This window comes from Temnothorax americanus, unplaced genomic scaffold (assembly GCF_048541705.1).
Source record: "Temnothorax americanus isolate GAGA-0224 unplaced genomic scaffold, ASM4854170v1 Scaffold29, whole genome shotgun sequence".
Lineage (NCBI taxonomy): Eukaryota > Metazoa > Arthropoda > Insecta > Hymenoptera > Formicidae > Temnothorax > Temnothorax americanus.
Genome location: NW_027509432.1, coordinates 1,926,045 through 1,951,275, shown reverse-complemented (window position 1 = coordinate 1,951,275; position 25,231 = coordinate 1,926,045). Strand labels below are relative to the sequence as shown.

Sequence of the window (25,231 nt, the reverse complement as noted above, 5' to 3'; positions counted from 1 at the left end):
CGTACGTGCCGGTCTAGTGGAGTAACGTAGTAAATATATTTATTTATTTATTTATGTAATTATTCTCACGGCGCTCGGCTACTAGCACACCCTTGCATGGAGTGGGGAAAATAGAGACCGCAATCCGGTTTCTAATAATTATAACAATGAGACGCATACTACGATTTGTCTTCTAGTTTCTTTGATAACTTTTTTGTTAGATGAATTTGTTTGTTAGATTTTCTTCCAAACAATTTTGAGTGTATTTCTTGGCTTAATGATATCGAGATTTGAAATTAAAATATGAAAGAAATAAATCGCGTAATTTAAAGGTGATTAGTTTGTCCTTTATTTGTATATAGATTTTATATATATACGCGCATGTTTTTTTTATAATATATTTTTATTTACAGTGTATATATTTCAAAATAAATTACAAACTTTGTCAATTTATCTGAATTTGAAAGACAAATTAAATATAGGAGTCAAGTATGTTTTTTTACAAATCTATAATATTTATTTCAAAATCTAAAATCTATATATTGTACAGGACAGTTTCTTAGTGATAAATGCAGGGCGGATGTTGATAATGGATGATTCCTCGTGTTTCTGCGACCGTTTAACACTCTCAACCGACTTATCTTCCTCATTAGATTCCCTCATTATGCTTCTACAAATTATTTTAATACAATATACAAATCAACGTAAGAAAATGAGACCATACATTCAAGTTCGACTATACCTTTGCTCCAGAACATCCTGGAATCTCGGAAACGGAAACAAGTCTATCAGATCAGCATGTATGCGGCAGACGAAGGACTAAGGGCTCTCGAAGCGGATGAGATCGGACACTTCTCGCTTCGGACAGACGCCGCACGTTGCCCAAGGATCCTCTAACTCCCAAAGATCCGGCGGTAGATGCTCGCGACCAGGTGGTGGTCCACGTAGCGGACTTGGTGGGTATTGTTCCACGTCGAAGAACCTCTCGAGCTCTTCCGGGTCGAAAGGAGGATATTCGTAGGGTGCCTCGCGCCTTGGTATATCGCGCATGGTGGTCTTTATCCTGGACGGAAGCGGCATGTCCTCTTCCTCCTCCCAAGATATATCGCCCTCGCGTAAAAACTCCTCCTCGAATGGCACATCAAAGCGCAGATCCTCCGACAACGGCTCCTGAGCTATCCTCTCGAATTCCCGTTCGGCTCGACGAGCTTCCTCACGCGCCCTGATACCAGCCATGCTTCTCTGGGCGAATTCGCGAGCCGCCACGACACTTGGATGTTCTCGGCCGTATTCGACGCGGAACATCTCGCTCTCGATGTCAGGGACTCTGCATCAAACGACATTGATTAACTTGATGGCTCTTTCATTGACGAGTAAAAATAATGAAACTTTATCAGAGAATTTTTCTACCCCTTTTTATCCAATTGTTATTTAGTATATTATTTTATCGTAAACAAGGAAGAGTTCCAATGCCAATCTCAAATTTACTTATTTAAAAGCAAGTAAACTTGCAAGTAAACTGATTCTATAGATGCAATTCTATTAAATTTCTTTTATTTTGTTCTTTCTCATCGATCTTGAATTTTTATTTATGTTGATACGGCTAGATCAGTTTACATTGCTATCTCTTTAATTCTTTAGCTTTCGCAAAACTCGACTAAAACTACAGATTTGCGTATTTATTTGACAGCACGTTTCAACTTGCAAAACTTTAACTCTTTGTTTTTTCTTTTTCTCATGATATTCTCACTTGTAAATATATCTAGGTCTCTCTTCTTCCGCAAGTTTTACAGCATGACCGCCAACATTCGCCACGGACATCACAAAGTCCCGTCTTGCTTGCTGCAAGTCCTCCAACTTGCCCTGTACCATGGCCGCTTCTGCAGCATCTTGCTCATCGAGAGTCTCACTATCCAACAATACCCATGATCAACAGGCCATTGAAACATTGCATTACTAAGTCTAAGAAATAAACAAATAAAAGGAAATTTTTTGGAAATATTTTCTCCACGAGCAATAAAATTCTCAATATTGATCACTGAATTTAGTTCGTTGAACTTGACCACGTCTTGTCATAAAATTACAGCGAAAGATAAAATCTTTTTTAACGCATTTGAACTCTTTGTTAAGACAAAAAGGAGTATAACAAGGCGGGGATCCGGAATTTTCCATTTCAGAAATGTGGATTTCTTTCGATCTATTTCTATTTCTATTTGTCTACTTTTCCCAGAACGTCATCATCGGGATGCCCTCAAGTCACCTGATCACTCGAATCGAGCGGTTCGCCACTTCGGATGTTGCCGCCTCGACGCCCGCCGCAAGTGGTTGAGGGATGCTGACGATGGTAGTGCGATTCTCGTTCACCGATCTCGGCGGTATCACAATGCTGTCAATCGGGCCCTCGCCAACCGGTTCGGCTTGGATCACCTGAGCGTTCATGGACCTCGCCAGTTCTCTAGTCCTTTCCGGGATAGTCGGGAGCGGTTCCGGCGCTCTTCTCCCCAGAGGCACTCGTCTTTCCGGCCTTCTCGCTGGTCTAGGAGGCGAAACCGGCGGAGACAGCGTCGGGGCGCGTCTAGTAGGTCGTGGCCTCTCTCTACCAAATCTGTAGAGGTGTGAAAAAAAATTATAAAACATTTCAGACACGTATTAAGGAAAACTCTTTTATGATTGCTTCAAGAAGCAACGTGCGAAACAATAGTTTCGAAGACGAAAGCCGTGCATAATTTTCAAAGTTCACCTAGGATCACCGCCGATGGGCGCAGGTGTCCTCCTTGGCACCCTTCGCACCGGCATGGCCTCTTCTCGTTTACGCTCATACTCCTGCTTGAACTTCTCCGCCTGCTTCACCCGGGCCATCATCGCCTTCGTCATAGCCGGTCTGGCAAAGTCGACTCTCCTCGGCTCGGCTGGAGCCGGAGCTCGACGTCTTCTGCCGGGTTCTGCCAAGACTGGCTGTGACTGTCGCACCGCTTCCTGCTTTTGCTCATACTCTTTTACTATAGTGGCACTTCTCGCCTGCCGTAGTGCCTGCGTCTTCGTGAGAGCAGGTTGAATTCGCGGTTTCCGGCTCGCCATTGTCGATGTTAAGTAATTCTTTACATGCGAAGATTAATATACGATACAATACTTTTAATATAATATTATTGCCTTATTATACGATTTTATTGTAAAACAACGATATATACGGCTTATCCGCCTTTACCATTTGTGCACTGATCGTTTATTTAATGCTATCAAAAAAAATAATCCAAAATACATAATGACTTCTGTCGAATAATTGCTTTAAAAAACCTTGTAAAAATGTATTTTCTAGAGTTTCCGAAGGATAAACTTTTCCGGTTAGCGCGACGATTTTTCTTGGCGCTCAAATAATGGATCCAGTATTTTTTCATGTTGCGAAAGCTTGCAATATGTTAACGGTCCATCCCGACAGGTGCAACCGGCTCTTAATTAAAGCCGGACAGTTCAATTTGCCATTATACGCAGGAATTTTGTATTATGACAGGCCTAGAAGGTTTGTGTGATTTAGCATGTGAAGAAATCACTGGTGACAGACGCAGCGGCTTTTGTTTCGCTTTCGCGAAACGTATCTCTTGATCGAAATTACCGTATCTCTGAAGTTGGTGAAAATGAGAAAATCTTCCTGCTTTATGCGACTTTTGTATCGAATAGAATTTTATTTTTAGTGACGTAATACTGAAGATTCGATCGAGTAATTTTTAAAAAATTACAATATCGTGAATGGAAATTATTGTACGGGGTGTTATTTATTTTATTTTTTGTTCGACTACACTGCCTAAATAGCATTATCATAGAAATAGAATTTTATATATACATATTTACAAAAAATACAATTTTATTTAAAATGTAACGCTTAGTAATCGGCGGCATTACTGGCCAGATAATCGCGACGCCCAATATTGGACGCCTGCTTATTCTGCACAGCCTCCAACTTCGGACACTCTGTGATCCTGTGTCCCAGTCCACCACAATAACTGCAGCCGCGTTCGTCTGCGATAAAATAAGGAAAACATTTTTAAGATTTTTTTACAATAGAACATAAATTCATGATAAGAGAAGAAAAAAAGGCTAAAAGAAAAACAAATCATCCACTATTGTCTTACCTCCCAGATTGAGGTATTTTTCGTTCTCCGAGCAGAGTTCCAGCAAGAACGGTGGCACCTTTTGCTTCGCTTCCATCAGTAGATGTTTAAGATCGAGCAGCACCGATTCATCGTTTGCTTTATTGATGAAAGTCGTAGCTATACCAGTACGCCCTGAACGGCCAGTTCGACCGATCCTGTGCACTGGAAATTACAAAAATAAATGAAACAGTCTATTTCAGTATCTTTCCTGAAATCACCATTTTTCATTTATCACAATATATTACCGTAATTCTCTACATCGTCCGGCATGTCGTAATTAATAACATGTTGCACATCAGCGAAATCAAGACCTTTCGATGCAACGTCTGTCGCAACGAGCACGTCCTTTCGACCCGCGCGAAATGCTTCCACCGAACGGGATCTTTCTTCCTGATCTGAAAGCACATAATGAAATGAACGAATATATTTAATTTATTTTGATATTTATATTAATTTTGAAGGGCTAATACGATTTATCGGTGATCCTGCGATGATTTTATATCAGCATACCAAGGTTAAATAAAATGTACTCAAAATACCATGTACCTATTCCTCCATGTATCGCTACAGCTTCCACCCCTTTTATGAGCAGATATTCGTGGATAGCGTCCACGTCGCGCTTCTTCTCTGCGAATATCAAGACCGGCGGCGCAGTCTTTTGCAAACATTCTAAGAGGTAAACGATCTTAGCCTCTTGCTTGACATACTCCACTTCCTGTATCACATTCATTGATGCGGCGCCGGCGCGGCCAACGTTTATCGTTACGGGTTTCACCAGCGCCGAACGTGCAAAGTTTTGAATTCTTTTCGGCATAGTAGCGGAGAACAGCAGCGTTTGTCTCTGACCCTGCGATAGACATAGTTATTATTTTATAGTTATTATTTTCATCATTTTAATAAATATTTGATCTTTTCACACTGCACAAGATAAAATCTTGCGTGAAAAAAATGCGAAATAATAATTACCCTGAAAAATGAAAATATTGTTCGCACATCTTCCTCGAATCCCATATCTATCATGCGATCCGCCTCGTCCATGCAAAGATAACGGCATACACTTAAAGTGACCATCTTTTTATGTAACATGTCCATCAGTCGTCCCGGTGTCGCTACCATTATATGTACGCCTCTATAAATAACATAAAAAAATAAGTTTTTGACATATTAATAGTAATATTGTGACGTATTAAAGATAGAAATATCAAAAATATAATTAACAACAATAATAAGCACTAACTTGTTGATTATAGCTAATGACTCCGAAACCGGCACACCTCCGATTGCCAAGCAGCAGCGTATTTCTGGACACTCCACGTGCCTTAAGCTATTGGTGTAATGCTTTATTATGTCATAGGTTTGCTTAGCCAATTCTCTCGAAGGACATATTATTAAACCTACAGATTAAAAAATATTAATGTATGTATTCATTAATCAGATACTATTCTACCTATTCATTATTGCAAATATTGACCATAAGGCCCTTCCTTTTTAATGAACGGCATGTCGATTTCTTGTTCTAAACAGAATTCAATGATGGGTAAAACAAACACCAACGTTTTACCGCTACCGGTGGAAGCTATACCGATCATGTCGCGACCAGACAATCTGCAAGTATTTAACATTTGTAACCAATCGCTCAATCTATTGTACAGTCAATTGGCACGATAATATCAATATCATTGTAGTCAGAGACTCACACTGTGGGTATTCCTTGGACTTGGATGGGAGTTGGCTTGATAATACCCTTCTGTTCCAGTCCGTACAAGATTCCTTTATGAAATTTCATTTCCTTGAAGTTTTTCAAGGGTGGCGGTACTTCGTCACCCTCCACAAGTATCCTGAGCTTCCTACGTACTTTCTCGTGACGCATCTCGCCGAGATTCAGTATCGCCCTCGGTGGCTGCCAATTGGTCTTGATAGGATCCTTATACTGAATACCCTTGGCCAACTCAGCGACCCCCATCAGAGCTTTATTCTCAGCCACGCTTTCCAGGATCTTCTCCTCCTCTTTCAGCTGCTTCTCCATGGCACTTTCCTTTTTAGCTGTTACAATTTTATGAATTAGTTGTGCTTAAATTGTAATATTTCTTTGTTAACGCTCGTTAAAATTCTGTTCGTGGAGATTTTGTACCTTCAGCTAATTTCTTCAATTCGGTATGTTGGTCGAGAAGAGAGATATTAGATTTTCTTCCCCAGACCTGTCCGTCGTCGTTGTCGCCATCATCCTTCTCATTCTCGCTGCTGCTCTTGCCGACACCATTGATAGCTTCCTCTTTCAACTGTCCAAGCTTACCCAGTTTCGTGAGCAACTGCTTTTTACGATGCTTGGCAGAGACGTATGGCTCGTAATCATCATCTGTATCCAAAGGGCTGTCCTCTTCCCTTTCCCTTCTGTACCTCTGCATTGAAAACAATTTTATACGCATACGTAATTTTAAATACATAAAAATCATGAAAGAAATATAAGTTGAATCACAAAATACTTAAACATTTAAAAGAGGGCTTGATTATTTAGTAAAATACATATATTATAAAATAGAATCCACATATATATAACAAAATATCTTTTGATTAACTAACCTTTAACGGAGGTTCCCTGTTATTCTGATTCTCCATTAGGAAATATTCGTGGCTACGGGCCTACGGCTACGATGGAATCTACACTGCGATATATTAAAGCACTAATTATTTGTTTTGTTATTATTTTGTCTAATTAAAATATTTACCCTTTTAATACACGCTGCACCCCCACGCGACTTCAACTATACAGTACCAGAGAGATTCTCTCTGTACGAAGTAAAAAGACGCGACATATTTACACTAGTCCTGAAAAAAACGCAACCTGTTCGTGCCTACTTCAATGGGTAGCGACATCTTTGGTTAAATTCGTAATAACAGAGCGACTTTACCATGAAAAATTATCGACCCTGAGTAAATTTGTGTGATTATCGACGGGGTCTCGAAGACTCGACTAGTTCGGACACGAACCATTAGCACGGACGCAAACCATGTGCGGTTACCGAGCGAAACGACGTAGTTGATGCGCACTTTCTCAGACGGCGCGTCGGAAAATGCGACACAGAAAAATTGACGAAAAATGCCGGGATGGCCTCTCTCAGCAGCTCAGCTCTCAGGTGTCTCTATGACATGACAGTACACACTGTATACAACACAAGCTAACACATGCCTGTTCGTTTCAGCTGTTCATAGTGTTCATTGTTGCACTTTTTGCACCTAAAACGAGAGAATAGTTTTGAGGTTACTTTCAAGTTTGTTCTTTGCAATTAAACTTTTTATACTTTATATCTTTTTCCTTTTTCTCTCTAACGTTTAATTATATATCTGTCTTATTTTCAGCGCAAACAATATAACGATATGCCCCGTCTTTGGGAAAGGAAAGAGAACTAGAGAACAGAAAAACAGAGTGCAGAAAGCTCAAATATCGAGTTTCGACGGCTGAGTGCACATGTTTGTTATTAGTTCGGTTCAACTCTTTGGACCTCGCAGAATCGTGCAAAATAATTTTCTACCGCATTTCGGTAATTATGAGTTGATATAAAATAAGAAGAAATGTCTGCGGGTGCGGAACGCCCGGCCTCGATGCCCTTTCAGGACAGCCAGTACAATTGGACGGACGATTTACCAGTTTGCAAACAATCCGGTATGTTTTACTTTGTTATTTTCACATTGTTCGCCAGGTATTTGGTGATAGACATTCGCGTTTCCGGCATAATGCTAATTTTTTGATAGAGAATATATTTTTATTTCTTGGTTCGATATAAATTACAATATCTTTTAACAAGTAATTTTGACAAGTAGTAATTTCTCTCTCTCTCTCTCTCTCAAGGACAATAACTATAAATAAATTTATTGTCATCATATTTATATATATAGATAATACACACTAACTTTTTTTATCGATAATATTTATTATCTTTAGCCGGACTTGTCAGAAAGTAATCTACAAATTATGTTTTAAAACTGTTTATTTCAATTATATAATTTATGCTTCGATAATTTGTTATATTAAAAATCATTTGAGAATTAAAAAATGAATGTATCACATTAATGACAAGTGTTCTAAGCAGAATTACTAAAATATGAAGATAAATTTTATGTGATGTTTCACAGGGGTGGGCTTTTCTACTAATCAAATCTATCGAGAGGATGGATATCGACAGGAGGAGCATCCATTTGAGGATCGTAGCTTTCACTGTAGATACGACGACTCCACGTTCCTTTATGCTGTATTCGATGGTCACGAAGGTACTAAAGCAGCCAGCTTTGCTATGCAAAGAATGGCTGCGGAAATTCTACTCGGGCAGCTGAATGGCAAGTCGACTGACGAAGAAGTGAAGGAAGTCCTCCGGTAAGAATTTCATTGATATAACATATAAGATGACCTTAAATAAGAAACATTTTGTACATGTAACTTTAATATATATTTTGGAATAAGAGCTAATATATGTTGTAGTTGCGAGTAAAGATCTTCTACGTGCAAAGTATTTTTTCTACAGACAAGCATTCATAGCAGTTGAGAAAGGATATTTGGAATCAATTGGTGATTTATTAGCAGAGAGGGCTAGTCTGCAGTTCGACATACCTGATGGACTGACCTCTTATGAGACCTATCAAAAGTTTCCAGACTTGGTTAGTCAAGTAGCGTTAAAATTGTGCGGCTACTTTTTTAAATGCATTATTACAATTTATTCTTTGCAGGTTGACAAGCTAAACGCGTTGAACTGCGAGCTGTCAGCCGGGACTAGTGCTGTGGTCGCCTTGGTTTACAGAGGGAGGCTGTACGTCGCGAATGTCGGAGACAGCAGGGCACTGTTGTGCAAAACAGACAGCAATCAAGTTTTACGAGTTGTACAATTAAGCGTAGATCATGATTTGAGGAACGAGGACGAGTTTTTGCGATTATCTCAATTGGGCTTGGATGTTGAATCGATCAGACAAGGTAAATTTGATACATTTTACTCATTTGATAATTGCTTTGATAAAAAAGAATTTTGATAAATTGGAATATATATTGCAGGATCTCATCTTGGAAATCAAGAAAACACACGCTGCCTCGGCAACTATCTCGTCAAAGGTGGATATAGAGAGTTTGAAGAGCTAACAGCTTCCATGGCGGAGCCGATTATCGCCGAACCGGAGATCCATGGAAGTATCGAACTGGACGAATCCTGTAGATTTCTATTGCTCATGTCGCGCGGTCTGTATAAATCGTTGGAGGAAGCGACCGGTACTGATCAAGTCAATAAAGAATTGGCTTTGATAGCCGTCGAGCAGGTAGTTGGTCCAAATAAATCTCGATTGAACAATCCTCATTTAACATTTCGTGTAAATTTATTTTGAAATATTTGCGATTCTAGTTTCGAGTACAATCGACTTTAACCGGAGTCGCCCAGGCGGTGGTCGACAAGGTTGTAAGAATTCATCACGACGTAAACATGAGCAATACGCAGAACACCATGACCACCGGCAAGCGCGACGACATAACTCTCCTGGTGAGGAACTTCAACTTTCCGCTGCCGCATGCATTGAAGAGTCCGACCAGTCAGTCGGTTAGATTCAATCCGGTGGTGCAGACTGCGCCGATCAGCATACCTGACAACGAAGACTTGTCGAGCACCGGCACGGGCGTCACAGAGGACAACGTCGACACATCGACGACTGAAACGTCAACGACGTCGGACTTGTATCCGGCTGGCGCCAGAATGGCGGAGCGAAATGCTAGAATTAAGCCTTACGTAGATTTTTCGGAGTATTACGAGAACGTTGAGAAGAGAAGAAAAGAGGGGACTCTACCGGAAGGCATAGACTTCTAACGTTTCGTTTATTTTACGAAAATATTCGATTATTTAATTTACAAACAAAGTATAAATTACCGAGATTTGCAGCTGTGCTACGTGAATGTTCCTACTGCTACAGCACATGTATTTTTGACTTTGAGATTATATTTACATTTATCTTTATCATTGATTGTAATATACAAAATTTATCAGTTTATAACAGCATTATTATATTCTTGTTATCAAAATTTATTATTTGTATGGGACTTGGACTATTACACGGACTTGTATTTACATATCACAAGTATTACAGATATTTCGTCGGGTTAGATTTCAAGCGTTCGAATGCGGCCTTTTCGAGGCATTCTCTGTGATCGGGATGCGCAATTTGGATCAGTGCATTCGCCCTTTGTCGTAAGGTTTTACCAAAAAGATCCGCCACTCCGTGTTCCGTGACTATGTAATGCGCGTGAGCTTTTGTTACCACTACTCCGGCCCCTGTGAAAAAAAAACCACGTCGATATTGTAGATTCATTAAATAATTAATTTAATAATAAAAATATTTATCTCGCGGCATTCGTTCGCCGAATCTGATCTCCCCTTCGTACCGAGTTTCAGCACCGGTTGTATTTTGCTCTCCCCTTGACTGGTGACTGAAGGAAACGCGATGATGGCTTTCCCACGACCGTCCTGACTGATCGCCGCGCCTCGAAGAAAATCCAGCTGGCCGCCGAAACCGGAATATATCTTACAGCCCAAACTGTCCGAGCACACCTGGCCAGTGAGGTCCATCTCGATGCAAGAGTTGATGGCCGTCATCCTCGGCTGCATCGAGATCACTCGGGGATCGTTTACGTAATTGATCGCTAGCATCTCTGGCGAGGCGATAATTGCAATTGTAAGATAACGCGAGAATGTCCTTTTTTTCCAAAACCGTCGAAGTAATCCAATTGGTCATAATTACCAACGACCGGATTGTTGTGCAGGAAATCGTACAATCTTTTCGTGCCGATGCCGAAAGAGCTCACTATGCGTCCTCTGTGCCTGGTCTTCCACTTGTTCGTGATGTTACCGTGAAGTACCAGGTCGACCATCGCGTCGCAAATGATTTCAGAATGTATACCCAGGTCTTTGTGATTTACTAGGGCGCAGAGCACCGCCTCGGGGATGCAGCCGATACCAAGCTGCAGTGTCGCTCCATCCTCGACCAGCCGTTGCGCGATGATCTTACCGATCTCTTGCTCGAGATCGTTTGGCGGTGGACAAGCGACGCAGGGCAGAGGACAGTCGTATCTCACCGCCCAGTCAAAATGACTCGAATGGATCAGCGTGTCGCCGAATGATCTCGGCATGTGCTCGTTTACTTGCGCTGAAAAAGATCACCTTTTTAAAATGATGTTAAAATTATTTGAAGATATTAATATCGTAGCAAAAAACATTATAATAATATTGATAATTAATTAACGCCTTCCAAATTTCCTAATATCAACATATAGATTAAGATAGTTTTGTCTTGTTACAATTATTATGATTGTTATTATCAGTGTTATCAATATTATTATTATTAATTCGGGACGGACCGATGAGGACTTTGGTAGTGCATATTGCGGCACGGGTGCAATCGGCGCTCACGCCGAGCGAGCAGAATCCACGCGCGTCCGGCATGCTCACGTGGATTAGCGCAATGTCCGGCACGATCTTTTTCTCAAAGAACAACCTCGGCGTCTCGTGCAAGAACACCGGGATGCAGTCCGCCCGTCCCTCGTTCACTGCCTCCCTCAGAGAAGCGCCCACGTACAGACTGATAGACCTGAAGTGCTCTTGAATATCGTCGCAGACTTGTTACTTATTTCTCAATTATCAGGCATTGTGTTATCGTTGGGGATTAAACATCGCAAATACCGTACTCTCAAACTCCGGATTGGCGAACGGCGTATCCCCCTCGAGACTCATGTGTACTAATCTGACCCCACGCAAATTATTGCACACTCCGTGCTCGGTCATGGCGCGCACCAATTCCATCGGCGTGGCCGCACCACCTTGTATGAAAACCAAATGCTCTGGAAAAGAAATTAGTTCATTTACGAGAACCATCTGTTTTACAGCAACACTTGTAATAGTACAATTTATGTGTTCTCTACATATGTATTAAAAAGAAAGAGTTTATGACTTAGGCTATTGTATTCTTTATTCATACATTAGAATTTAAAAATTAGGACAACCATGTTAAATTAGAAGTATGTTATAAACTAGAATTCAATGAGCCTTAATTTTCTGAACAAATTGTTAATTTTATTCGATTAAAAACGTTTATGGAAAAGAATAATGCTTTCCTATACGAAAAATATAATCTAAATCGGTCTACTAGAATGTAATGCGACTATAAACACCTGAATTTATAAGCTTTACTGCATCTTCCACGCAAACCCATTTTGGACACCGTTTTAAAGGTTGAGCAGGTTCCCTCAAGCTTTGCATGTATCGTCCACATAATTGGAAAGGTTTCGCGTGTCTAATTTTTCCGAACGTCAATCTTAGGTTTCGGAACATCTTCTCATCGCTTCGAAACCGATAGGTTCAAATCCACGAGCTCTCGTTGACGACACGGCAATAGCAACGTTAGTATGAAAATTTACACGATACATAATCTAAAATATTCTAAAAGATCTCGCTGGCTACATATGTCTAGCGAAGCGAACCCGTTGTCATTTCTACAAATCGCTATTTGAACATCTGATTTGGCAGCATTCGATTTTTCGACAGCGTTCACAATCCGCGGACGAACTATCGATGTGAATTTCGCATATTTTGTAAACGATTATGTAAACGCGCGCGCGCGCGCGCGTATAGGAGAGATACAATAAAGTAGTGACAATATCAGCGTTCTCATATTTTATATTTCTTTTTGCGTACTACTATTTCAACTTTGTTATTACAATGGTAACACGAAAAAATTATATAAAGAAACGTTGGCAATTTAATATAAAAAATGTTTACATCTAAGAACGGCGTAGAGTTGCGCCATTTTCCGTTTCGTGTTCCAAGGCACGAACACGTTTCTTCTCGCGATATAAAATACACGTAGCTTAAATTAACATCTATGTATATGGAAACGAGTGCGATTTCACAATACAGACTCTTACATACATAATGATATAATTTACGCACTAAATTTTCGGTCTAGTTCATGCTTCTCTCTCCCCCCCTCCTCTTTCCCTTATTCTAGAAGGCCGGCGAATTGTCTTCCAGTAAGAGAACATCATTAATCATTTACAATATCGTACAAGAAGACTTCGCTTCACTTTGATGGTTGGCCGTTGTGCGTGACTGAAGCACGCGGATGATTGTAAAATGCTATTAAATATGGTGTTTTTCAGCTTATGGGGCAGGCATCACTTTTAGGCGTTCGAACGCCGATTTCTCGAGCGCTTCTCTGTGATCGGGATGAGCCACCTGGATCAATGCGTACGCACGTTGTTGAAGACTCTTGCCGAACAGGCTGGCGATTCCCTGTTCCGTCACGACGTATCGCACCACTGCTCTGTTGGTGACTACTCCAGCACCTGTTAACACAACATGACGAAACGATTGATTACAATTCATATTTGCAACGTGTTGAAATCAACACGAAAGTTAATTATTCAAAAATCGGATTAAAAATAAATCCACGTTTTTTAATTAAAGAAATAAGAGTACGTTTTATAATTTTCTCCAAATTATATATAAATTTTATAAATCTAAATAAAAATATCTCTCTCTCTCTCTCTCTCTCTCTCTCTCTTGAATATTTTTTAAGATAATATATTGAGTTTAAAAGTTAAAATAGTATCCTGCCTTTTTCATGTAAAGATATATCAGTAATTTCATATTGTACCAAATTTATACAAAACAAAAATTATTTCGGCAGTTCTATCTACTTACCCGATGTTAGTACCGGCTGTATTTTGCTATGGCCCTTAGCGGTGACTGATTGAAGTGCTATGATCGGCTTTCCTTGTCGATCTTCACTCATCGCGGCGCCTGTGATGAAATCTAGCTGCCCACCAAAACCGGAGTACATTCTCGTTCCAATACTGTCCGAACAGATCTGACCGGTGATGTCCACCTCAATACACGAATTGATAGCCGTCATCTTCGGTTGCTTGGCGACTATTCTAGGGTCATTGACGTAATCTACCACCAGCATCTCTGTAAGAAATGAAAACCGTTAAATAAGCCATTTCGTAATTTGCCAACTAGCAATAATCTCAAATGAAAGACGAACTGACCTATGAAAGGATTGTTGTCCATAAAATCGTAGAGCTTCTCCGAGCCTACGCAGAACGAGCCGACAATTCGGCCTCGGTGCATCGTTTTCTGATTATTCGTGATGCAGCCCTTGTTCACAAGATCCACCACGCCGTCGCTGAACATCTCGCTGTGGATACCTAGATCCTTGTGATTACTCAGCAGCGACAGCACGGCGTCGGGTATACTGCCGATACCCAGCTGCAACGTGGCGCCGTCCACCACCAGATTTTCAGCGATGTGCTTGCCGATCAGTTGCTCGGCCTTGGAGGGCGCCTTCACCGGATGAACCGGCAGTGGTTCGTCGTGTTCCACGGCGAAGTCCAAGTGGCTTTCGTGGATAAGAGCGTCGCCAAAGGTTCTAGGCATGTACTTATTGACTAAGGCTGCAAAAATTTAGGTTTCCTTTAAATTCTATCCATCAAAAAGAGAGTGATCGTGCGAGATTTTCCGAGATTTACCTACGACATGTTTGGAATGACTCACGGCAGACCGGGCACAATCTACGCTGGTGCCGAAGGAGCAGTAACCCTTGTCATCCGGTGGAGACACATGGATGAGCGCGATATCGGGCTTTAGATAGCCTTCTTTAAAGAGACGCGGAATCTCGTGCAGAAAAATGGGTATGCAGTCGGCGGTGCCCGCGTTCACCGCGGGTCGCACATTGCCGCCGATGAACAAGCTGACAGATCTGAAGTGCTCTAAACATACATAAACGCATCACATAAGAATTATTCATATAAATAAGCTCATTGTCAGTAGAAAGATTTTGTTTCTAAAATCTTCTAATCAACATAGAGTACATTTTCTCTAGCGAAAATCTAATGCTATTCCTTTTCGTAAATTTCTTGGATTGAGTTTTAAAAAAGTCTTAAGATTTATCTCTCTAGAAAATAAGTGTCTAAAATAAAATATACTTGCAATCAATGTTTAAAAGAAATTAAAGTTTTAAACGGAAATTTATGCAAAACGCAATTAAAAGAGACAAAAGTCAGACATGTGAAGCCAACTGTGCGGCGCAGAAAAGTGCGAGGAGTAAAACAACGCGCTAAATGGCGAGTTGTTATTGAGATATTAACAAAGACAGCATAGGAGATTACGTATGCACACGAATATAACGTACTTGCGTTTTCTGGCTTAGCGAACGGGGCCGACCCCTCGAGATGCATATGATATAAACGAACATTTCTGACATCGCAGCGTACTCCGTAATCGGTCATCGCTCTCAACAATTCAACGGGTGTCGCCGCTGCGCCCTGGACGTACACCACCTGATCTGCAAATAAAAGAGAAAGAATAATAAGTGAACTTGACCGTGAATAACACAAGTGATAGAAATATGCTTTATACGGTCGGACACTGGATCTTTGTGCCTAATATTTTTGCGTATGCATTTTTTCCCAGCAAACTGCGCACCGAGTAAAGTTGGCCTTAAAACGTATAGTCTCAAGCAGAAGCCGAAATAGTACACGTAAATTAAGTTAATAATCAATTTAGTAATAATGGTATTTAAACACTATAATATTTAAACGCATCTTTCCGAATCCTAAAATAACGTTTACATCACCGTGACGATGTCATCGTCATTTTTTAATCTCATACTTTAACGTTATCTTAAACTTTAATAAAAATCTAATATCGACAGATAGATATGATTTGCACTTATAAAGCTAATTTTTGTTACATATGGTTTTAATCGTAATGTAATTTGTACCAGAGTAATAAGAACTTATCGGCGCATTTTTGCAGTGAATCATATGACGATTGAGAATCAACCTTCCTCACAATATTATCGTATTACTGTCGAACGTGTTATTGCTGCATGTAATCACATTCAATTACAAAGGTTAACAGAGAAAAAGTTATTTTACGCCGCGCTGATAGAAAGCTAACGTTTCGAAGACTTTTGTACTTTGGATCCCGCGTCAATACACTGCAGTAGATTATGGCACGTGCGTGCGGTCTAATGTTTACACATTTTATCGTGATATCTAATAGTTAAATACTGCCAGTAAATCTTAAGTATTAGATATTTATTTCGTTTGCTTACGTTATTAAATCAAAGTAAAAATTAAATTGGCTGCAATGCCAATGCCTAACTAATGCACAATTTCTGGGCATTACTGCCAATTTTTTTTATCTAATGCCCACTAATGCCCTAGTAATGCCCGAGGTGGAATATTAGTAACAATTTTTGCAGAGCATTTATCCAACCTGTAGAATAACTGACTTCCACACGCAATTCTAATATTACGAAACGTTATCTACATCAGCGAGAAAATAATGTCTATTACCAAATCGACGTCGTTGATAACAGACGGAAGTTCGGCAGATATTCTTATCGCGCGTATCTTATGGGAATTCTTATCAAGTCCAATATATATAAATTCTTGCATTATATTATTCGACACGTTAAAAAATACGAACCACTTATATTCAATATATTGAGACAGTTTTAAACTCCGAAGATATACCAATAATGCAAAGATTATTGTAAGCAAAAACTTTTAATTTTCACAATAAAAGATATTTTTATCTCGAATCTTATCGAAACGCAATGCGCACACCCGCAATATGTTACGTGATATGAGACTTCATCTTCCATTTTGTCTCATACAATTTTAAATACTGACGGACTAATCTTTTTATTCAAAGGGATCGCCGACAATTTCAAAGATTCGAGATACCGGAGTAGATTTGAAACTGCAAATAAATAAATGCGTCTAAAGTGCACTCCTTTACATGAAGCGTCATCGCGCAGGAAAAGAGTCGGATAAATGTTTACGCACCATCGGGGATATATCCATTCGAAATAATCTGGTTTATTGTGACAAATCGCCAAGTAAGCGAAACTTTGGTTGGCAGTGGCGGGCTATATTTAAGCGAGAGAGTTAGACTTTGATATTTACGTATATATACATAAAACGCGTATCTGCATATTTGCGTATGCGTGTCGAGGTCAATGTTGACGGTGGAGATCCGCTCTTCTTATCATCTAAACAGCTGTCAGATGAATTTTTTCAGTTGGACTAAAAAACGAAAAGTGCATCATATAAAAAAATCTATAAAAATCATTTGTAAATTACGAAAATTTAAAGACTCGTGTCGTTTGTTAAAGAACATCACATCCTTATAACAAGGATGGATTATACGGCACTGAGAGTGCCAAGGACGCTTTGCGACAGAAATGATATCATTTTAGATCGTGCATCGTAACGATAAAAAAAACCGGTAGTGTGCCGTAAGTCTGGAAGTAGCTTTGCGTGGCTTACATTAATATATTAATATTATTTGTCCATAATATATATATATATATATATATATATATATATATATATTTGTACGGGTCTTCTCACACGTATATACAAATTAGATATATAAATAAATTACGAATTATATGGAAAAAATAAAGAATAAGATTAGTTTCTTAATGCTTTATGCGAGCAAGTATATTCTTAATCAAGTTATTAGTAACGGTAGAGTGAAGGATTTTTGCAGCTGCTTAACATCGGTCGACTGTCAGTTTCCTTTATCAGCAGATACATAAAGGTGCCAAAGCACATAACACGGCGTAGCGATATACGACGGTCGTAGTCACCGACCTGACAGATCAGGATACGCGTCAAAGCTTGTGCGTTACTTACGTCCACGACTACGACTGTCATATGTGCTTTGGCCCTTAATTACACATACGCGATGTCCGTATCGAATCGATTTTATCGAACGCTCAAACAATTTGCATGGAGCACACTGTATCAAGCAGCGTACTACAGCACTGTATCGTAGCAATATTTTGCTCCGATTTTGATGATACACGAAGCATGAATGAATTTGATGTCTATCAATATAATTAGTCTAGTCAGTTACATATTAGAAGTATTTAGATAACCATTCTCCATCTTTCTCTGTATGACTTAATTTTTTTTTTAAATTAAATATTCAGGATAATTTTTTAAGATCTCTATACAAATTTACTTATTTGAACTATCAATCTATATATATCTTTAAACATAAAAAAAAAAATAAAAAAAAGCATGACTGAAGTCTTTTCTGCACTTAAGACACGTGCACTTAGAAAATAATCATGTTTTTCCTCGGTTGTTCCTTAACTGTTATCGAATGCTGATTTGCATACGGCACAAATAGACACAATGAATATTAATCTGAATTCGCGAAGCGCGTTAATCTTGCAACCCAAGAAAAATCAAAAAGCATATACGTGTAAAAATATCGAACAAAGCATAATAATGATGAAAAAAACAAATAAATTGCGTTTGGTCATGGGCGCGCGTATCCGTAAAATATTGTCTAGGCGAAGGTCGTGCCGAAAATAATGCCGCGAATCCAAGGTGACGTATACCAAGTATATCTCGAGTCGGCACTGGCAATTGATTATCTCACGAGTGGGGAGTGCGGGGACCTGACGCGGCGCGAAATTTGGCCGAACGCAAATACGTCCGACGTATCGAGCGGCCAAATTTCGCGAGGAGATGACAAATGTATGTCGAATACACTCGTGCAAATATCGCGGTCGATAATTTATCCGATCGCGTTCACGTCACGAGATTAAAATATCTAGATGCGTGTTTTATAAAAATTAAAAATACAAAATATAATTGCGAATCATTTTTAAAATACGACTTCTATGGTCTCATACGACTACGTGAGATATTCTACGTACGTTTTTTTTTTTTCTAAAAATTATTCTAAGAACATAATGTTTGCTCGATTTACAACTGGATCCTCGACTGGATCTGTACAAACAACTTAACACAAATATTTTTGCGAAGTTCAAAGTAACGTAAACTTTGCCCACATTTAAACGAATCGCAAGGACGATAAGGGGCTTCTTAAAACGGAAGTCCAATATACATAATGAGTCGCTCTAGCGAATTTGACACTCAACTGCCACGCGTAGAAATACAAGGCTGAATCTCGCTCTTGAATATTCAGGAAGAACAATATGAACAAACAATATAAACAGGTTTGACATTGCAAAAATAAATTCTATCAAAGCGGCGGGAAAAATAGGTGGTATCATATAGCGCAAATACCGGATAATCGTCAATATTTTGTAACAAGTCCCAGAGAATCGATGCGCAGACGAGCTTTGGACTGAAATATTTCTAAAGCCGTGATGTAAGCAGATGTCTAACTCGTTAAGCCGTCACACGTCACCGAGATTCACATTTGAATACCTAGCTGCGCCAACATTCCGTGCCGTATAAAGCAATTCGCTGTCTCTCCCTTTCTACTACAGTCTCACCTACAATATATGGAAAAAAAGGTCGACATTAGGGAGCAACTAGATGCCGGTGGGGATCGACTGCAGGTGACGTCCGGTTAATCCGGCGAGAAATCATCGCGACGCGCCTTTATATCAAGGTCGGCGAGAAACGGAAGGTATACCGTCATCGATTACCTGAGTCGAGTTCAGCCTGCTCGATAGCCTCGTCGGCGGTCTTGACCCAGCACGGCTCCTTGCCGGGGATCGGCATCGACGGCTCGTTCACGTACGTGAAGAAGGTCTTCCTCGAGGCGTGCTGGAGGCAGGGCCGCGACGCGGACGTCATCGTCGCGAGCGCCCGGGTCAGGCTGGTGATCCGCTTGAGGGCCGCCATCGCTTCGTCCGATCACTGTCGTTTTACCAGTTGTCACCAGTATAATATATCGCTCCCGCGAACGCACTGAACTCGACTGACTGACTCCGACTCCGACCTGACGTCTCCGACTCGCGACAGTCGAGCAAGAACCCCTTTACCCCTCACCCCTCCTATCGCCTATCCGTACACGTCCGTGAAAAACGCGACGACCACTACTCCACTACTCCCCTGCCGCGCGCACTCCGATAAAGTGTCAAGTGTTGGCGGCCCATGGCGGCCGGGAGTGCCGGGACTCCGGGAGCCGGGAGCCGAGATCGCAGAGAGGCGCGTGAACGTAGCGCCGTAGTAGTATCGCGAGCGACGTGAACGCAGCGCTCAGCAGCGCTGTACCGCGATCACATGTTCTCTCGCGACTCGCGAGCACTCGTGGCTGATGTCGCGGCAATTGAGATAAGGAGGTTAAGTGCGGAAGGTGCAGCTACGACGAGAAGTATCTCCGCGCCTGTCCGTTTATTCGTTAAGAATAATATAAACAAATATCTCGGGGAATTAAATTGGAGAGCTAGAATAGAATCAAATGCGTATTTTTCGAAAGTTTTACACAAATTTTCAATTCGCGTCTGGCGAAATGGATCGTGTCGCTTTATAAACTATAAACGATTGCATCCTGACAGTCGTCGTGTAATTCGTGTAGAACGGATCAATAAGAGCGCCCGATGGTCAAATTAAAGTGAAGATTTACTTTGAAAAAGTAAAAATCGATCTACACAAAGAAATCAAATTAATAAAAATAACTATATCGTATAAATTATTCGAGAAATATTTTCCAAAAATTATTTCACGTTTCACAGATATTTCAATCAGCCGTTTGAAGAAACCGCCATCTTTCGCCACTCGACGACGAGGAACGTCAAGGAATTACGTGGACCTCCCTCGTCCGTGGCTCTCGCTGGATCTCGCGAAAAATAACGTCGACGTTCCCCTTAATTTCGCACGCCTTCTCGTCGCGTCGAGGCTCGATCTTGTCGTCGACCCTGCACGTTCGAAAGAAACGTTCAACGATTCATCCAGTCCAGTCCGAGCCACGTGATTGCACGTGCCTCGCTTCCATCCTTCTCTCATCTCTCCCACCACCGCTGTCGCTATATTCTTCTCTCGGCCGAGACGCGTTATTCGCGTTGTGTCTCGCGGTTTATTTCGAGGAAAGGCGATTCATTTTGAGGCGCGAGACCCAGGGAGAACCGCTCCCGAGCTCTCCTCCCGCAAAATTCCCGTATTCTTCCATTCCCTTCCCCCTCCCCCTTCCCCTTCTGCCTGCCGTCGCGTCGATCCGTCTCTCTCCCTCTCCCTCTCTGTTTCCTTTCCGTCAATGCAGCGGCGGCAGTATCTTCTGCTGTTCGTCGGAGTGAGAGCAGTGACGGATAACGCGCGAGCGTGAGACGTATACCGCGGACAACGCAGCCTCTCCACATTCGGGATGTATTCCAAGACCATCAGCGACCAGCAGGCGACCAAGGAGCAAGTGCTCGCGATAACCCGGAACTTCGTCGCGCAGCCCCGTCTCAGTAAGTAGCCCGTCCGCCCGCGTCGTCGGGGAGGACGACGTGGTGGAGGACGCTCGGGAACGCCGGGCATCCGCGATTGGGCGTAGCGTCTGATCGATCTTCCTCCAACACCTGCGGTCAGCTGATTCCACCTGAAATCCCGTAATTTTCGTATCTGCGGCGATCTCTCGCACGCAGATCCCGGGGGATGAGATTTACGTTCCGGGTTTCGCGAACCCGCGACGAGAGACAGGGACGCAGCGACGATTTCTCGAGGATCTTGTCGATTCCCGAGGCTCTCTCTCTCTCTCTCCCCCGAGCCGTCAGCGTCATGTGACTGCGGACGACAACTCGTGCTCGCTCGAGAGCGGCCTTCGTGGCCGCGCGCTTTCAGTCGCTTTTTTTAATACTTTTGCAAAATTTGAAGACAGTTTTTTCATCTTAGAACACGCGAGAATAATTCTCGAGATGTTTTTCTTATCTCGCGGGTATTTAAATACCATGTGGTATTCTTTACCTATGGGCGTAACCCGCATCGTTAATATCCACGAAATTATGATATAACATAATTAGGCATTTTAGATAAATGCTGAACAAATGCCGATGAATATTATGTAATATCGACTTTGGAAATTATAAATTAGTAATGAAATTTTACAGTGGATGTAAACAGTAATTATTCTTAAAAGATGCAAAGGTTTAATCTACTAATATAATAAAAGATGATTGACACATTTGCATTGTATTTTTTTATTATAAATTCTAGATAAATATCGATTTGTTCATCAGTTTTATGTGTCCGAAATAGAATATAAAGTTAAAAGCACTTAGAAAATGTGCAAATATGCTTTTAATATTATTTGATGGTAGAGAATTTGTTGGTATAATATATTTAAGTATATTTTTTTCCAAGATTTCTATATTTTTAACTGTGTTTTGATTAAAAGAATAATTAGGAGAAAAAATAAAATGCGAAATTTTAAGTTCTAGATTCCAAGTTCCAAGTTCTAGGTAGTAATTAATTTTTGTTTTCTTTTCGAGCTTACAAGACAGTATCTGGAGTAAACGGTCCATTGGTGATATTGGACGAGGTGAAATTTCCAAAGTTCGCTGAAATCGTACAACTGAAGCTCGCCGATGGCTCCCTACGTTCCGGTCAGGTTCTGGAGGTCTCTGGCTCCAAAGCGGTCGTCCAGGTTTTCGAGGGCACATCCGGCATCGACGCGAAAAACACTCACTGCGAATTCACCGGTGACATTTTGCGGACCCCGGTGTCCGAGGACATGTTGGGCCGCGTTTTCAACGGTTCGGGAAAACCGATCGACAAAGGACCGCCGATCCTCGCGGAAGACTACCTGGACATTCAGGGACAGCCTATTAATCCGTGGTCTCGTATCTATCCGGAGGAAATGATTCAAACCGGAATATCGGCCATCGACGTAATGAACTCCATCGCCCGTGGCCAGAAGATTCCAATCTTCTCCGCTGCCGGTCTGCCGCATAACGAGGTATGTACTTTTTTGTCGCTTGCCGTTGATACGTATTCCGAAATTAAATTAAAAATTTTTTTATGACAATAATTTTGTGCTTTTCATATTCTGGGTTGAGATTTCACACTTTGATTTTTTTACAGATTGCCGCGCAGATCTGTCGTCAAGCGGGTCTCGTGAAGGTGCCTGGCAAATCGGTTCTCGACTCTCACGAGGACAATTTCGCCATCGTGTTCGCGGCCATGGGTGTCAACATGGAGACCGCGCGTTTCTTCAAACAGGACTTTGAGGAGAACGGCTCTATGGAGAACGTGTGTCTGTTTCTGAATTTAGCCAACGATCCGACGATCGAGAGAATCATCACACCTCGTCTCGCCCTGACGGCGGCCGAATTCCTGGCGTATCAGTGCGAGAAGCACGTGCTGGTCATTCTCACGGACATGTCCTCGTACGCTGAGGCGTTGCGCGAGGTCTCGGCCGCTCGTGAGGAGGTACCGGGTAGACGCGGTTTCCCCGGCTACATGTACACCGATCTCGCCACGATTTACGAGCGCGCCGGCCGTGTGGAGGGACGCAACGGTTCCATCACGCAGATCCCGATTCTCACTATGCCGAACGACGACATTACTCACCCGATTCCCGATCTTACCGGATATATCACCGAGGGCCAGATCTACGTCGATCGTCAGTTGCACAACAGGCAGATCTATCCACCCGTGAATGTATTGCCGTCTCTGTCGCGTCTCATGAAGTCCGCCATCGGCGAGGGTATGACGCGAAAGGATCACTCCGATGTGTCCAATCAATTGGTGAGTCGTTATGAATTACGAAACAAATTTACAAGCTCGTTTTTAAGCCCATCAGAAATAAAATTATGATATTTCTTTGCGCACAGTTTTCTTTTTTACGGTTATTCTAAAAATATATATTTGTGTAATCATTTTTCATAATTCTAAATATATCTTTCAGTATGCGTGTTACGCCATTGGAAAGGACGTCCAGGCGATGAAAGCCGTCGTGGGAGAAGAGGCGTTGACGCCGGACGATCTGCTGTACTTGGAATTCCTGTCGAAGTTTGAGAAGAACTTCATCTCGCAGGGCGGCTATGAGAACCGCACGGTCTTCGAGTCGCTGGACATCGGCTGGCAGCTTCTGCGAATCTTCCCCAAGGAGATGCTTAAGCGAATCCCAGCCAGCACCCTCGCGGAATTCTATCCGAGAGACTCCCGTCATTAATCACCGTTTTATTTGTCTCGTCTTATGCGTAAGCTTATTTTAATGGAATTGCGCGTACAAGTCCGATTTATCTTCTATTCGACATTAATCAGAATAAAAACACGCCAGTTCTTGTGTATTTGCAAGAAAGATCGATGTAACGTGAGAAGAGAATGATTAAAGAGAATAGTTAAAACGGCATATACGCTTTCGGATAATAAAGGGACAAAAGAGAAAGAATAACGCGTCTTTGTTGCAGGCTATTAAAAAAATGTTGACGTTACAAGCTTACAGGATCGTATATCGTTTTTTGATGTTGTGCAATGAGAGTGTGAAATGGGTAACAACGATATTGATATGTAAAGTAAGCTGAAAAATTATAAACAATTTATTCTGGGAGACCTTGCAAAAATTGCAAGTTGCAGATCCGAGACTACATATGTTATCTCTATCATGGAAATAATAAACACTGCATACATATATATTGTTTCAATATTTCAAGCATGCATTTTTCGTGCTTTGGAGCGACGACGCTCACTCACGCCAAGCAATCATTGTAAAGTGTAATATATTATTCAGTATTAACGTAGACGAAAAGCATAGAGAAATCCACGAATCGCGTTGTATTTCTGCGTTCCCAACATTCCATTGCGAAATTCACATATATAAGATTCTTTATGCGTTTGAGCCAATCCGACGGAAAGATGTTTAAACACGATATGTACAGTTACCTCTAGAGAATGTTTCGAGCGAAACGTCATCGTGTATCGTCTTGTGAAAGACAAACTGTATATGTTAGAAATAGAGAATTAAAGGAGATTTGTTGTCTTTGAAGCGCTTCGTTTATTTAAATTATTATTTATTTATTTCTAATTTCTTAGATGTTAGTTTTTTTTATTGCGCCACATATTAAATTTTTGCCTTTTTTTATATCTCTAATTAGTGAACGACTTAACATTTTTAAATCGAACTTTTATCCTTTTTTTTCCAAGTTCACAGATTTTTGCAGCAGAAATCAACTAAAAGAGAAAAACTTGTAGTATTTAAAAAAACGAGGAAGAAGCGAACTCTATAATTTCCTCAGATTTAAATCTGCCGCTCATAAAAAATGGGCTTCGTCCACTATCGTTTTACAGCCAATCATCGAACTCGCAGAGAGATACATTT

General features: G+C 41.1%; 6 protein-coding genes and 1 long non-coding RNA gene across 9 annotated transcripts in view; 3 read left to right on the top strand and 4 right to left on the bottom strand.

The window, feature by feature from the left end:
• The window catches only part of LOC143899827 (uncharacterized), a 32,207-nt gene extending 29,857 nt beyond the window's left edge, over positions 1-2,350 (top strand). Inside the window, exons 2-3 of the long non-coding RNA XR_013257607.1 lie at positions 733-935; positions 2,210-2,350. This is a non-coding gene — a long non-coding RNA (uncharacterized LOC143899827). The remainder of the gene's footprint in view (positions 1-732; positions 936-2,209) is intronic.
• Positions 799-3,057, bottom strand: LOC143899826 (uncharacterized). Its single transcript, XM_077410505.1, has 4 exons — positions 2,720-3,057; positions 2,240-2,584; positions 1,730-1,888; positions 799-1,306 (listed from the first exon to the last, which is right to left on the bottom strand). The coding sequence occupies exons 1-4, from the start codon at positions 3,055-3,057 to the stop codon at positions 799-801; spliced, it is 1,350 nt and encodes a 449-aa protein (XP_077266631.1).
• Positions 3,058-3,720: 663 nt separating this feature from the next.
• Positions 3,721-6,952, bottom strand: Abs (ATP-dependent RNA helicase abstrakt). 2 transcript variants are annotated; one of them, XM_077410446.1, is made up of 11 exons: positions 6,854-6,952; positions 6,708-6,790; positions 6,259-6,526; positions 5,825-6,170; positions 5,599-5,732; positions 5,365-5,521; positions 5,094-5,256; positions 4,674-4,974; positions 4,373-4,522; positions 4,107-4,289; positions 3,721-3,993 (listed from the first exon to the last, which is right to left on the bottom strand). In XM_077410446.1, the coding sequence occupies exons 2-11, from the start codon at positions 6,741-6,743 to the stop codon at positions 3,857-3,859; spliced, it is 1,875 nt and encodes a 624-aa protein (XP_077266572.1). In that variant the 5' UTR covers positions 6,744-6,790; positions 6,854-6,952; the 3' UTR covers positions 3,721-3,856. The 2 variants fall into 2 exon arrangements, with proteins under 2 accessions (XP_077266572.1, XP_077266574.1); XM_077410448.1 differs by having other exon boundaries at positions 6,708-6,785; positions 6,854-6,906.
• A 291-nt stretch (positions 6,953-7,243) lies between these two features.
• On the top strand, positions 7,244-10,499 carry LOC143899809 (TGF-beta-activated kinase 1 and MAP3K7-binding protein 1). 2 transcript variants are annotated; one of them, XM_077410459.1, is made up of 8 exons: positions 7,244-7,261; positions 7,328-7,385; positions 7,485-7,788; positions 8,259-8,496; positions 8,645-8,777; positions 8,847-9,087; positions 9,166-9,422; positions 9,506-10,499. In XM_077410459.1, the coding sequence occupies exons 3-8, from the start codon at positions 7,698-7,700 to the stop codon at positions 9,959-9,961; spliced, it is 1,416 nt and encodes a 471-aa protein (XP_077266585.1). In that variant the 5' UTR covers positions 7,244-7,261; positions 7,328-7,385; positions 7,485-7,697; the 3' UTR covers positions 9,962-10,499. The 2 variants fall into 2 exon arrangements, with proteins under 2 accessions (XP_077266585.1, XP_077266586.1); XM_077410460.1 differs by lacking the exon at positions 7,244-7,261 and having other exon boundaries at positions 7,275-7,396.
• On the bottom strand, positions 10,088-12,658 carry LOC143899810 (succinyl-CoA:acetate/propanoyl-CoA:succinate CoA transferase). The gene is made up of 6 exons (XM_077410461.1): positions 12,316-12,658; positions 11,833-11,985; positions 11,506-11,745; positions 10,890-11,294; positions 10,534-10,800; positions 10,088-10,423 (listed from the first exon to the last, which is right to left on the bottom strand). The coding sequence occupies exons 1-6, from the start codon at positions 12,473-12,475 to the stop codon at positions 10,233-10,235; spliced, it is 1,416 nt and encodes a 471-aa protein (XP_077266587.1). The 5' UTR covers positions 12,476-12,658; the 3' UTR covers positions 10,088-10,232.
• A 144-nt stretch (positions 12,659-12,802) lies between these two features.
• On the bottom strand, positions 12,803-20,061 carry LOC143899808 (succinyl-CoA:acetate/propanoyl-CoA:succinate CoA transferase). The gene is made up of 6 exons (XM_077410458.1): positions 19,635-20,061; positions 15,336-15,488; positions 14,674-14,913; positions 14,194-14,598; positions 13,847-14,113; positions 12,803-13,488 (listed from the first exon to the last, which is right to left on the bottom strand). Exons 1-6 carry the CDS (start codon positions 19,831-19,833, stop codon positions 13,304-13,306), a joined length of 1,449 nt encoding a protein of 482 aa, XP_077266584.1. The 5' UTR covers positions 19,834-20,061; the 3' UTR covers positions 12,803-13,303.
• Positions 20,062-20,931: 870 nt separating this feature from the next.
• On the top strand, positions 20,932-24,898 carry Vha55 (V-type proton ATPase subunit Vha55). Its single transcript, XM_077410457.1, has 4 exons — positions 20,932-21,380; positions 22,401-22,867; positions 22,993-23,658; positions 23,819-24,898. The coding sequence occupies exons 1-4, from the start codon at positions 21,293-21,295 to the stop codon at positions 24,083-24,085; spliced, it is 1,488 nt and encodes a 495-aa protein (XP_077266583.1). The 5' UTR covers positions 20,932-21,292; the 3' UTR covers positions 24,086-24,898.
• Positions 24,899-25,231: the final 333 nt, after the last annotated feature.